Source organism: Actinia tenebrosa, unplaced genomic scaffold, assembly GCF_029948245.1.
Source record: "Actinia tenebrosa isolate PJP-AT-01 unplaced genomic scaffold, QUT_ActTen_1.0 PGA_scaffold14__42_contigs__length_11649687, whole genome shotgun sequence".
Classification (NCBI taxonomy): domain Eukaryota; kingdom Metazoa; phylum Cnidaria; class Anthozoa; order Actiniaria; family Actiniidae; genus Actinia; species Actinia tenebrosa.
The window spans coordinates 5372573-5387378 of NW_028292574.1; the positions used below are offsets into that span (position 1 = coordinate 5372573).

General features: G+C 37.0%; 1 protein-coding gene and 1 long non-coding RNA gene across 2 annotated transcripts; both read left to right on the forward strand.

Moving 5' to 3' along the window:
* The first annotated feature begins 1012 nt into the window (after positions 1–1012).
* LOC148911284 (uncharacterized) lies at positions 1013–3078 on the forward strand. The gene is made up of 4 exons (XM_089029321.1): positions 1013–1486; positions 1579–1676; positions 2058–2167; positions 2259–3078. Exons 1-4 carry the CDS (start codon positions 1461–1463, stop codon positions 2613–2615), a joined length of 591 nt encoding a protein of 196 aa, XP_088885447.1. The 5' UTR covers positions 1013–1460; the 3' UTR covers positions 2616–3078.
* Positions 3079–11379: 8301 nt separating this feature from the next.
* Positions 11380–12494, forward strand: LOC148911285 (uncharacterized). The gene is made up of 2 exons (XR_016119765.1): positions 11380–11485; positions 12069–12494. It is a non-coding gene; the product is annotated as an uncharacterized LOC148911285 (long non-coding RNA).
* The last annotated feature ends 2312 nt before the right edge of the window (positions 12495–14806 follow it).

A 14806-nucleotide genomic window follows, 5' to 3' on the forward strand; every position in this document is an offset into this window, starting at 1 on the left:
GCATACATTTCCGGTGTCGTAATTAAGCTAGTTTACATTGTCCTAGTGAAAACACAGCCACAATAAGGCGAACGGAGTCTTAATAGTGCGATTGAACGTTCATTAAGAAATTTAGCATTGAATTTGACAATCATGAATATGTTAGCGTGGGTTCATCAACGTTTTTGAACTTTCATTAGCGTTTTGGTGCAGACAATAAACCACAACACATATTCAATACAGTGTTTTGGACATTTATTTACGCAATACAAATAAGTATATTGTGCTTTTACGATTGTAGATTTTCAAAGACAAAAAAGTGAATTTGCTCTCTATTTAAACATCTTGGACGATATGTTTACATGTGGTTGTACCATTGTATGCATTTCTGTGGATCTTCATAGGCACTCAAAAGACGCTAGTCTGACTCATTTGGAATTTGGTTTATTTGTTGAACCATTGCAATATCCAAAAAAGAGGGATTAAAAAACTCAAAACTGACTGATATGGTCAATTACCTACGGACGACTGTTACACGGTCTTTCATCACTTCAACAAGATTAATGTCATAATTTCTATATCACGTTAATTTTCTTTTGTCTTCGAGAAAATCAGTTTGATATCAAATTTTTGACATCAAAAAGACTGCAAAGTTTAAGATCACACTGATTGTTGTTACTAACTTAACGAAAATATGATTTTTTATGTCGAATATTTGGAATGAAATGAGGTTTTAGTCTCGTCGGATATGCGATGAAAGGAAATTAAAATATATTTCTTTGCCAAGACGCTTACCAAAAACATAATAATAATTTTTGCATCTTTGCAAAGTCACTATCATGGATGTGACATATATTTGACAGTACGAACGCTTTTCTTGAAAATAAAATATTGCATATCACGCTAGAGTGTATACCATCTCGTACATTTTTCAGCGTAAAACTAAGCGAGTTTTGTCCCAAAACAAAAAAAGGTGTTTATTCCTATATTATGTCATTCAATTATTTGTTTGTTTTTTTTTATTTTTTAGAAAGCAGTACACAAAGTGTACCGTCAGCTCTTAAAGAATGCTGACTTTAGTGAATGGAGCTTTCAAGAAGGGTATAGTACCGTTTTCAACAAATCATATGAAATAAGTTAGTTCGTCTCATTCGACAGGCCATCCGTCTTTGAGCGGAAAGCTAGTCGGTGCAGTTTAGCCGTCTTTGAATGGCAGAACAGCATTGAGACATTTTAATTGAACAGCATGTGTATGTAGGCATCAATAGATTGCATAGTTCGTCTCATTCGACAGGCCATCCGTCTTTGAGCGGAAAGCTAGTCGGTGCAGTTTAGCCGTCTTTGAATGGCAGAACAGCATTGAGACATTTTAATTGAAGAGCATGTGTATGTAGGCATCAATAGATTGCATAGTTTGTCTCATTCGACAGGCCATCCGTCATTGAGCGGAAAGCTAGTCGGTGCAGTTCAGCCGTCTTTGAATGGCAGAACAGCATCGACGATTCCGGTAAGTCATCTGTGCATTTTCATTCTTTACGTTGCCTGCATGTTTTGTGCTGAATTCTGTTCTCTTGTCTTTCCGTGTACTTTTCCCCATAGATTTTTCTCTGATAGCAACAGGGACACCTCGCGAAAACTTAGAAGAGAAGTGAGAGGTCTGTACGGAGATGGTACTTGGAAGAAATCCGCTTTAAAAGGTTAATTTAATGTTTATATTTGTATCGAGTTGTACAATTCTGTTCAAGGTACTTGAAAATATGCAGTGCAAACAAGACGCTATGAATTAAAAAGCACATCTCCTTGCCCTCAGATAAGAAATCCCTATTTTTAACTCCGCGCGAACCTAAATTACTTTTATCATTATGATCTAAAAAATCACAACTTTTGAAAGTGTTTATATCTGCCGAAACATTGTCCATTTCAAACTCCAATAGAATCCTATTCAACTGCAATGCACTGAGGGTCAATGCCAATTTAATTTACAGTATAATGCATTGGATCCAGCGAATTTTTAACAATTATCGATATATATGTGTTTCAATTGTAAATCTTACAGTTGCTGTTCATAATATGTTCAGATTCTATTCACCGGTACTGGAAATCCCTGAGGGACGATCAAACAAGACGGAAAAACCAGAAGTTTATGGAGCATAGGAATAACCTACGACAACAACAACGAAAAAAACGGGTAAATGAGTGCCATCAGATGTTTTCCCTTCGTCTTGCCTGAAAACACCGCTGATATTTATTAATACATAGTTCTATACTTCCTTTGACAGAAACTTGAAAGACGAAGAAAAGCTCTTGCTTCCGTTGAGCTGTCTACCGGCGACAGGGAAAAAGCAAAAGAGATAATAGAGGGTCCATTCGCACTTGAGTGCATGTCAAGCGAGGAGAGCTGTGACGATGAGGAAGTGGAAGCTGGCCCAGGTCCCAAGCCTCGAAAGATTCGTAGGCTGTCCTGGGAAAGATCGCGATTGCATAACATCAAAAAAGCGATTGATGATCATATCAAAAAGAATCTAACAGCGGCGCAAAAACGGCTTAGTTCCAGGACCATCATTGCAACTGAGAAATCGAATCGCACAAAGCCTAAGGAAATACCTTCTTGGGCAGCCAGAGAAGGCAATGAATGAAGGCAGATTTGTCTTCTCCTTTACGATTGTATAAGAGCGATATCACATAAGCAATGTTTTACATGCAAATGAGCTGCCCAGTGAAATAGCATGATAATGAAGTGAACCAGATGAGTTTTGTAAGCTAAAACGTTACAACAATTGCCTTGTATTGGAAATATTATTTTTGACAAACTAAAGATCGATAGGACTTGAACTGTTTTCTAATACTGTGAAAATTGTATGATTCACGCATATCTCATTTTTAAACAGTAGTGAATATCGGACTGTTTTCCCACCTATACTATGCATGGTGCAATTTTTATTATTCACGACATCCAAAAAATATTGCTGTGCTTCAAGGACTTAATCAAAATTGAATATAGCAGTGTAAAGCCGTTTTTTGTTCATTATCATTTTTGTTAGAAAAGTTCAACACGTCTCTCGGCCATAAAAGCCACAAGCTCAGTAGTGCAAACAGCATGTGCACACTTCATCAGCATGCTATTTCACAGGGCAGCTCATTTGCATGTAAACATTGCTTATGTGATATCGCTCTATTGTATTGTTTCTATTGTATTAGAGTACATGTACAAACCCTAAAAGCTTGCAAATTTTTTCACTATTTAGTACAAATGGTACAAATTAAAATATAGAAAACAAAATAATTACGAAGTGAAAAAACATTCGACAGCCGGACGCGATCTTCAAATTACTAGATGTCCACAGTCAAATAATTAAATGGTTTAGTCAAATAATTGGCATAAAATATAACTATACATTACTGTTTATGATCCACGCTTTTGATGTTTATACTTTAAATATGTCAGAGTATGTTGTCATAATTAAGAAGACATACACTATATAAGAGAAGCTAAACTCAGCCCATTCATCAGCATTGAATTGTCCGTTTTTCTCCTCGCATACTTTGCTTTTGTGATTCCTTTTTTTTTTGTTCATTTTTTCTTTAATGCAATTTGTACTTATATCGCGTATTTGTTTATTATTTCTTTCGTTTTCAATTTTGATTTCTATAATTTGTAAGCTTGATTTGTAGTTATCGCTAAATCTAAAGTAGTTATTGCATTATTGATTGACTATTAATTTATACAATTGTAATATTTATATATAAAATGAAATGTAATAAAATATTTTTTTAAAAATCCCGTCGTGGATAAATGTCTAAATACGGATTGCAGCAGTTGCGTGAGGATATGAATGAAGTGAATAGTAAAGTGAATAGTGAATTGAAGTATATAAACCACACAATCATGAAAAGTAGCGGCTTGATAAAAAAGCAATACGGCTCTTATTGATGCGTATATAAGCCTTTCTTATTATGAGTATAAGTCTCTTATTCATGAGTATAAGCTACCAAAACACGAGTATACGTTACTCGTATACTTGAGTTTCAGATGACTTAAACTCAACGGAAATAGAGTGCGGTTTTTAGTGCGTTTCCGTAGTTTACGGTAAAACGGAAACATGACATTACGACACGTTTACGTCAACTTATACAAATGAATAAGCAACGGAAACGTTAACTTATCCTTACGATTCCATCAGCTTTCCGTTGACTGAAATTGAGGATTTCGCACTGTGTGCATGTGGTCGCCCTCCTTTCTTGTGGTCCCATAAGGGACACGCAACTAGTTAGACGAGCTGCTGCAAATAAGATGTTACTAGAGACGAGTCAAGTGCTTAAAATAAAAAAGAACGAGTCGCTGCATGCTAGACGAGTTGCTGCAAATAAGAAACGACTGAGTTCCTTGTTTTTAGACGAGCTGCTGAATCGAAAATTAAAAACAAGTTGCTGGAAAGGAGAAACGAGTTGCTGCATGTTAGAAAAGTTTGCTACAATTAAGAAACAATTAAGTCGAGTTGCTGCAAATAAGAAACGACTGAGTAGCTTGTTCTAGACGAGTTGCAGCAAATAAGAAACACTGAGTTGCTGGAAACGAGAAACGAGTTGCTGCATGTTAGGCGGGTTTACTGGAATTAAGAAACGATTAAGTCGAGTAGCTAGCTGCAAATGAGAAAGGAGTTGCAGCAAATTAGGAAATGGGACGCTGGAAATAAGTAACGAGTTGTTGCAAATAACTCCAAAGTTTGTTGGAAGCATAATAAATAAAGATAAAATAAAAGCGCTTTTTCACATTGTCTCTGATTGATGATAAAATAGGCTGAAAAAATGAAAATTCTTATCCGACGGATATTTTTAAAAAAAGAAGGAAAAATAAATTGGAAAAATAAATTGGAAAAAAAAAAAAAGAAAGAAAAAATTATAATAAAAATAATAAAAAATAGAAAGAGAAAAAAAACGATTCTATTGTGCCATACCCCCGAGACATCCGCAGAGCTGAGGCGTCGTATGGACTTCGGACCTGACGGCGATTAAATCCTTCTGCCCTTGGGTGTACGAATTACGCAAGAAAATGTTCTAGCCGAAGCATCAGGGGAGAGACCAGCCGGCCCCCAGACCATATCGGCTAATCCCTTGCATCTCTGCCACGCACGGAATCGGTTGAAAAATTAATGTTAAAAAGTCTAGTCTATTCGGTGCATTGTTTTCACGGCTATTGTTATGCTGATTCACCTGAAACCGTGGTCCAGTGGAAAAAACTCCATATCATGACACTAAAGTCAAGTCCGGTTGAGCGAAGTTAGTACCTGGATGGGTGACCTGAAACTTATGCCTACTTAACCTTTTTTTGTAAGTTTTTTTTCTCATAAATTTAAGTCGAAATACAATTCGTTTTATTTGAAAAATCTTCAAAAATTAAAACCTGCCGGGCATTTTCCGGGGTAAGTAAGCCATGCCCTGTACCATGAAAAGAGTCATTCGTATCCTGTGGCCTAGAGAAAAAATTTAATGTGAAATTAAAAAAAAAAAAAAAAAAAAAAAAGAATATTGAGGATATTCGCTAGAATTTTCTCTATGAAGAAGTTATTTGAATCGATTACAATTTCATTTTAGTTGGTCGTGCAGGAGAAATCGTCAATAAGATATAAGCTAGCTTGTTTGCCGCAGCCATTCCTGTTTGTAAACACATTACCAGGAATGGCTCTACTGACTACAGCGAGCAACATATAACTTTCAGGGCCGTGGCCAGACCAAAATGTTTACCGTTACAAAAGAGCGGCGGAGAGGGGAGCAGCTTAAACGAGGGGGTTGAGGTGCATGCCCCTACCCCCCCACTCCCCCCCCCCCCCCAATTTAAAAAAAAATGGAAACCCTTAGAAAAGCGATGTTATTGAGTCTTAGGGGTCATTTTTGACAATTTACCGAGGCAACTGCTTCGCTTGCCTTAGAGTGGCCACGGCCCTGAGATATTCGGCAAATACAGAAAAATAAATTAATGATGATAGGGGTTGGGGTGCATGCCCCTCCCCAGAATTTTGTTGAAATGGAAACCCTTAGAAAAGCGATTTTATTGAGTATTACAGGGCATTTGTGACAATTTACCGACGGCAAGTACAGGAAAAATAAACTAATGATAGGAATAGATTGATAACATGTAGAATACAAGAGCAACTAGGCTTACTAGCGTAACATGAATGAAGAACGCCAACTACCCCAAATGCCTAGCGCCAATAGCGTGTTCATGGCAATGCTAGACCTATGTTCGGTGGAATGTTTTACCAGGATGATTACGTCATAGGGATTACTATTCCATATATTATATGTACCTTAAAATGACACCAATTTCATGTTGCCTTTTTCGTTTGATTCTTGTTCCTTGTATTTCCTCACTTTAAAAACAATTAAGCATGTTGAAGCATCGTTTTCTAAGACAATCGGGAAATACTTTTTTGATTATAAACTTTCGATTTTTTCAATTCTTTTCTTAAAGTGCATTTTAGTTTGAATTGTAAATCTTTTCTTGTTGACACAATCCCGTCTTACACGTATGTAACAAAGTCAACATAAACTCTTCTCGTGTAAACTATACGGTATCACCACCACTCAATATACATTCAGTCAGTCCAAGAAGCTACATGCAATAGTAATTGATTTATGCTTGTTCTAAAGAATAGTGTAGTATACTTTTTCTCAAAACCTGAATTTTCTGTCGCGTAGTGAATGGAATCGTTGAGAGGTTTTGGGAATGACTCTTATGATGGTGATGTTGAGGATTTGTCTTCAGAAGAAGAAAATAATAAAGTGTTGCTTTTGTGCCAGAAAGGAAACAAGGAAGGAAGATCGAGGGAAACAAAAGAAGATAGGTCATTAGAAAAGAAGAGAGTTCATGGTACTTCACTCAGACCGAATCTACTAAATAAAGATAATTCATCAAGCAGTGGCATCAATGAAACTACATCAAAAGAAAGAACCGGGAAAAAGGAGAACGAACGATTGCGTATACGTATTGATGGATCAAGCAGGACGACAGAAAATAATGAGAAAGGCGCCTTTATAATAGAGGTGCATCCCAGTCAATCCCATAGCAGTAGCCGTGAAGTGAATGAAAGAGGAGAGGGTTATCTCATCCAGAATCCAACGAAAGATCCTCGCTTCCAGCGCCTGATCAAGCAGCTTGTCCCGAACAAGGAACAAGCTACGACAGAGATTGAGAAAAGAACCCTCGGCAACGAAAAACGCAACAGAAATCAGGACAACGCTGTTTTCTTCCACGATCTGTGCTTGAAGGATACATGTCGTATTATATTTAAACTTATGAAGATTGAAATTTAGAGCTACCAACGGTTTTCCTGCACGTTCAGACCTGTTTCTCCTTGGGATGTGTACGTGTCTCAGTCTATCAAAATATATGCAGCAATGCATTAAAGCTTTTTGTGTTTCTAGGAGTCAGGAAACTCCAGAGGCCGCATATTATCTCAGTCGTGAAATTTTATAACGGTCTTTGTATTTTTTATCTTGAAGAAATAGAAAACGCGCCCGCGTTCGATCTGTGTGCAGTTATAAAGCACGCGGGGGTTGGCAGAACCGACGAGAGAAGTGTTAGGAGAAGCACGACATGTAGTGCTTCTCGACACTTCTCGAGTGTTCTGTCAATCTCCAGCAGGAGCTTTATAACTCCACACAGCACAGCAAGCAAGTTTTTTGTTTCTTTTATAAAATACAAATTACAAAAACCTTAACTTTTGATAAGAATGACGCAACTGAAAGTGCGCGCGCGTGCTGTGTGTCCTCATAAAGCACGCACTCTCAACCAATCAGAACGCAACATTTATAACAGTTATATATTTTTCCTCCAACTCGAAATGGCTAGTATGAACTAGTTGCCTAGCAACTGTGTAGTTTTCTAGAGGAGTTTCGTTTGTTTAACTACTAAAAGTTATGCCTCAAATAAAAAATCCGCGATAAATCTTTTATATATCATCGATTCTGTACAGAAAATCAAGTTTTTGTGAAATTTAAATACGTGGCTGCCCTATCTTGTTATCACCCTATCAGAGTGTTCAAAAGTTTCGTGAATCTTGGATCCATGACCGATCTTTTCCTGTCAATACTTTTATTACTTTCTATTTCCGGTAAGAGAGAATTCAGTTCATTTTCATTTGTGTTTTCTTCAATTTCTGGTGCGGACCGGACAGCCTTTTCTTTTCTGCTTTTAGGATTTGCATTTTCAGTTTTTGCGAATTTATTTTGAATTTTTACTTCATTGACTTCAGTAGGCTCTTGATTCACTGGGTTTAGTGACTTTTCGCTTGGTTGAATTTGCAATTCACTACCATAAATAGGTGCTTGTGATAAAAGTATTTCTTCAATTTCCTCTGGTTTCGCATAATTATCTTTTCCTTCTCCGCTAATTTTTGGGTGTCCCTTTGTTTTATTCTTATCCTCTTGACCGCTATTTCTTCCTCTAAGACTTCATTTTGTTTGGCGTTGAATGTTATCGGTTTTATTTGGAGTTATGTGAGCCGTATCCTTCTCCTTCCTTGGAAAGGAACTTGGAACTTTATTCCCCTGTACTTTCTTGCATTCATGAGCTTCGAATTCTCTTCCTTGAGGCACTTTAATTTCAACTTTATCGTCTCCTACCCTCCTATGCGAATTTAAAGCATCTTTATCAATTCTTTTCAACTTCTTTGGAACTTCTTTGGAACGCTCAGAAGACTTGCCTTGCATCATATTGTTCTTTTTTCTCCTTATCTTTGATCGTTTCATGTCGCTCTGAAACTGGTGCAAATTTCCTTGAATTGTTAAATGATAGCGATTTTTATCTTGAACGAAAGTTGTGTCACTATTTTCCAGTTCTTTGCTGTCTGTCTTTAAATTTCTTAAAGCTTGACTCTGAATCTTCATCAAGATGTTCCTTTGGTGGTCTTCTCTCCGTTGCACCCTTTCCATAACTGTCAAAAGAGTATCCGCTTCATTTTTAAAATCACTCGAAGATGCTTCTCGATGGGGATTTTTACCCAAAAACATCAACAAACCTTTCTTCCTTTTCAGCAAGTCTTGAAAACTTTTTGGCTGTCGCTTTGAATTTTTTCTCATGTGAGGCGGCCATATTGGATCAATATTGAGAATGACTGGAAGTCGAACTGAGCTTTCCTCGTCTGAAGTACTCATCTTCTAACTTAATTTCGGCCTCCAAAAATATACGAAAACAGTCTGTATCATGCAATTATGCTTATATTTAGGAAGTTAAAGCTTATATAAAGTATAATAACGGTATATAATTTACCTTTTTATCATTACTGTTTCAATAGAAACACCGACACAGCTCACACTAGTTTTTAGCTAGTTATCTTTTTTTACTGTATAATCGATTTATTGATATCTACACATTTCACAACAATGCTACTGAAGGACAACTACATTCTTCTTCAACTGACCACAGTGCCCGGGGGAGGTACTACCACCCCAACTTGGGTAGGGGTGTGCCGCCAGGACCTCAAAACCCTGACCCTATCCCAGACCTAAATTTTCGATTTTTCATACCCTACCCCAGACTAAAACTAAGAATTGTACACCCTATCCCAGACTAAAAGACGGAAAATACGGTTTTACAATCGATTGCAATCAATATTTACTAACATTTTTGTTGTTTTTGTGTCGGCAGAAAGCGTAGCCTATTCGCCAGACAAAAACGACCAAATTGTTAACCCTATCCCAGACAAAATGTCAAAATATGATACCCTACCCCAGACCCAAAAGCCGAAAAAACCATACCCTATAGGGCGGCACCTACCCGTATAGCAAATATAGAGGAGTACCCCCCACCCATCACCCGGGCCACAGTGTGCTGTTAGCCAAAAAGGATTCTATTAAACACTTGTGATTCATTTGATAAACATATCTGAGTATCAAACTTCAGGACTGATATTTGGCAAGATACACACATACATTTTAGCCCTCGCCGACATGTCAAAAATGCTGACTGTGATAAAGCTAGACATGTTCGTACGTTAGACAAATAGAGTATCTACACTGGTCTGATCTGTTTGCTTGTATTTGTTCAAACATGCCGTCTACAATATCAATTAACAATTCACTCATCTTTGCTGTTCGTATATCTGTATTTATATTATATTGTGTTTATCATTTGTAAATGGAACGTTTTTCGTTATTATAAATGTTCACGTATATAGGACCCTATATAGTATTCGTTGAGTAAGGTTAAAGTATACATGAAGATTAAATAATGTGCCAAGAATATCAGCTATCGCTAGCTTCAGTTTACTTTCTGTCCTTCAATTCTTACTTTCTCCCGGCCCTGTCTTTTATTTATCAATGCTTTCATCTTCTTATTTTCTTTCATTTTTTATTTCGATTTTCCATCGATCCTTCCATCATTTCTCCATTTCTTTCATCATTCCTTCTCATGAACTTTGCTTTCCTTCTATTCCTTATTTTATTTTATTTTTTTCAATTCCCCTAACCATCCTTTCTTCCCTTTTTAGTGCTTCTGGTTACCTTGGGGATATGGTTTTTTCCATTTTCTTTTCCTCTTTACTCGGGCTTTCGAAGAAATGCCCGAGTTATAAATTGGGCTTCGTTATTTTTTTTCTTCAGTCACAAATCGTCCTCGAAGCCCTAAGGCGCATGCGTCAAATTAAAGTCTATGCGCATGCGTAGAATCAGCCATGAGCACATGCTTGAGTAATGGCGGATATGAGGAAGGACTCGTCGCTGTTTCAAGTAATGAATAACATGAAGTCTAACACCCTCAACATTTTTAGCACGCTTGATATTGCACAGACTTTGCACCATCTAAAAAGGGTGACAATGTTCACGAAGAATTCTTTCGATTTTCTGCTATGAAGCTCGAGTTCACGCAGATATGCGTCTAGTTTCTTCTATTCTTCATTTCTTTCTTTCCCATATCTGCTTTCGATGTACTCTCTCTCATTCTTACTTTACTTTACTTTACTAAACATTTCTCCTTCTATTTTTTGTAAGAATTTTTTTCTTATTTATTCTTCCTTTCTTCCTCCATTATTCATTCCTTTCTGCCTTTCCTTCCCTTTTCCTTACTTCCTCTCGTGTATTTTATCTTCATTTCTCCTTCTGTACATTGCTATCATTATTAGTCTCCTTCATGTAATAAAACCTTTTTGGACTCGGCCAACTGTTTACCTAAACAACTGTTTACCTAAATGAAATAAAACGAAAGCGACATACAGACAATAATAAATCATCTTTTGTCCTACGTGTTGATCTGCTCACCTGCACTCAATGTATTTATTCTCTCGGATATGGACAGTTTGCGGTTTCTTTTGAAAGCTTCATAATTGTCCAATACAATTTGGCACAAACACTGAATTCATAACTCTAAACTATCAACTTGAAAACACGTCATATCTGTTTGTCTTGAGCAGCAAAACAGAAAGAAAAATAATAATTTACTTGTAATCTTTCTCGGAGTCCCGATTTATAATTTGGCTAATGAAGTAGCTAAATAAGTTGCCTTCATAATAAGGTAAGGTGGAACATTATAATCATGTTTTATAGATCTGAGATAAATAGGTACATATATACGGTGTTTTCTAGCTGTTTGGAACTAATTTGGACTTTTTCTAGAAAAATCAAGATCAATGCAAAATTGAGATTTCAATGTAGACCTAATAAGCGTGCTCATATTATTATAGCGACGTATTTGGGCACCGTTCGTTATTCTATTTGGACAGGTAGCTTTGCAGAGAAGAAACTACAGCGAATATAATTCATATTAATTTATACAACAGTAATCTTCTAAGGTACGCTTTTCTAGCTTTTCGCCAGACATCCAAGTGAGTAGGTAATACAAATAGGCTTTTTAGAGAACATAACGAAAGTTTATGGAATATTATTGGCTAGCTTCACTGATTAGCCAAAACGTTGAAGCATCGCTAACTTAGGTATATATTAAGTATCAAATTAGGGAACGGCAAGTATTTTGACAACAAAAGCTATAGTGTTGTCACTGACAACTTGTAATTGTATTCATAGCCAAATATTTCAACAAAAGTGATATTTAACGAATGAAAAACGTGAATATTCTGCAACGCATTTTTTAATTTCAGTTGCTCGATAAAATGGGAAGAAAAACCAGAACAAGAACGGACAAAAGGAACCTAAGCAACAGCGAGAAGAGGATAGCCGGCGGTATCTAATTAAAAGCCCCACGTAGGATTGTTCTGTCGTAAACAATACCAAATGTCAAATGCTTATCAGTTTGCCGTAAGGTCTCTGTTTGAGGCCGATGCTGATTGGATGATAGGACAATTAGCTTAGCATTATCAAATAACTTGCTGTAAACTGCTATACCTTTCTCACCAATATAACAATAGTTTCAATACAAAGTTACTGCCACTTTGGCAAACAGTAAATATATCAGCAATGCCAATATTTAAGAGCATCAATAAGGATTTTTCAAGGTTCATTGATGTCGAGCTTTGGCTTTCCAGAGCTCTATTGTTACGAGGATAAACACAGGTAGCCCAAGCTTGGTTTCTGTGGTGTCCTGTTATAAGGAAATGTATGGGGATTCAACAAAAATTTCAATAAAATCATCAAAACGTGAAATAAAGCCTCGAAATTTTACCCTATCATTGAGAAATAGCACTTCTTTAGCTCTGCGTGGTTATTTTTTGAATTTAGCCCGTTTTAAGGACTTTTTCTCCCACCAGTAAGAAATAAGAGAAGGTTGGAAACTCGGGATCCAAAAGCGAGCCATCACGAGTCTTTGAAACCTCGTACGTCTTCGAATTTTCTTTCCAGCGCCAAATTTTAGTCATGACCCTTCTCTCACATCCCTATAGAACCGAGAAAGTGGCATTAGAGATTAGTCTTCGCGTCTTTAAGCCATGAAATTTGCCTGTATTCACATACTACCTCGCTTGTTCTGACCCGTACTTGGAGTTCACTGTACACCAGTTCAACGGATTTCTTTCGGCAACCGACCCGAGGTCGCGCCGGAAGTCTTCGTATCGTAAATGCGGATTGGATTTGGATATAGTCTTTCTTCGAAATTATAAGTTAAATACTTTTGTATCTTAGGCTGTTAAAAAATACACTCACCATAATTTTCGAAATTATAAGTTAAATACTTTTGTATCTTTGGCCGTTAAAAAATACACTCACCATAATTTCGAAGAAAGACTATAATCCAAATCCAATCCGCATTTACGATACGAAGACTTCCGGCGTGACCTCGGGTCGGTTGCCGAAAGAAATCCGTTGAACTGGTGTACAGTGAGTTCCAAGTACGGGTCAGAACAAGCGAGGTAGTATGTGAATACAGGCAAATTTCATGGCTTAAAGACGCGAAGACTAATCTCTAATGCCACTTTCTCGGTTCTATAGGGATGTGAGAGAAGGGTCATGACTAAAATTTGGCGCTGGAAAGAAAATTCGAAGACGTACGAGGTTTCAAAGACTCGTGATGGCTCGCTTTTGGATCCCGAGTTTCCAACCTTCTCTTATTTCTTACTGGTGGGAGAAAAAGTCCTTAAAACGGGCTAAATTCAAAAAATAACCACGCAGAGCTAAAGAAGTGCTATTTCTCAATGATAGGGTAAAATTTCGAGGCTTTATTTCACGTTTTGATGATTTTATTGAAATTTTTGTTGAATCCCCATACATTTCCTTATAACAGGACACCACAGAAACCAAGCTTGGGCTACCTGTGGGATAAATGAAATATAATAATGTATTGAAAAATATTATAGAATTCCATTCTGATTAGGTTTTCAATCATTCTTAACGTGTTTCCGCTGTAGTTTGGTTTATTTGCAGAGGACATTAGAAAGTGTTAGCTTGATGACATCAATCCGTTCGTTCCATTAGTAGTCAACTTTAACAAATTAGTCTGCCAACTAGTCAAACCAGGAATTTTTGTGCTTAGTCGACAATTTACGCAAGTGTTTCTCTATCTTTCCAAGCATTTGTTTATTTATATTATATCGTTCAGTTCCACGTATACGACCTGTCTCATTTCTTTGTGAGTATATTTAGAAACTCTGAAGACGTTGCAAGACACTAATGACTGTGTAATAACAGAGATAGTAGTTTTGTGATAGTTACATGACTGGAAGCGGAAGTGTGGTCAGAAAGACAATTAATTTCTCTAATAGCAATGAAAGGACAATAGTTTTGAGGCTCCTACATGAATGAATGGAATCTGAAGTTTTTAAAGTGTGGTTGGTCAATGATGATAAACTGCACCAAATTTGGAGATTTCATGATATTTAATTTTTGGCAGCGCCTTACGTATACTTAAAACAATCTTGATAAAAGATAATTACCACAGAAAAGTCTACCAGTAGTGAAGCTATAAGGAAGCTTTTTTTTTTTTTTTTCGATCGTACCCGCCGCTGAACAACTTTTTGGAAGCAAAGGTATTAATAGCCAATCATAAATCAATTTACAAAACATTGGGTCAACTTGGAAGCGAAATCTTGCAGCAGTATTACAATAGCCTGAGTATCAGGCTCTCTCCGGGGAGGGGAGGGGGGGGGGTTGGGAGGCGGAAAGCCCAATCCCCCCCCCAAGCTCCCCAGAAGGCCTGATACTCAGGCTAGCAGTATTATGGCAACTTTTACAAGGGTTGAATTCCTTCTTTTGCATCAATTGATGACATAAATCATGTTAGGGATTAAACTTTGCAGAAATGAACAAAACTTGAAAACGCCACATGAATATTTTTCCGTTATATCCTTAATAAAAGGCTTGTTATAATCCTTATTCTTTGTCATTTCCCCCCATGTTTTTTTCTTCACATATTCATAAATATAGGCCGTTATGACTTTACCAACACAAA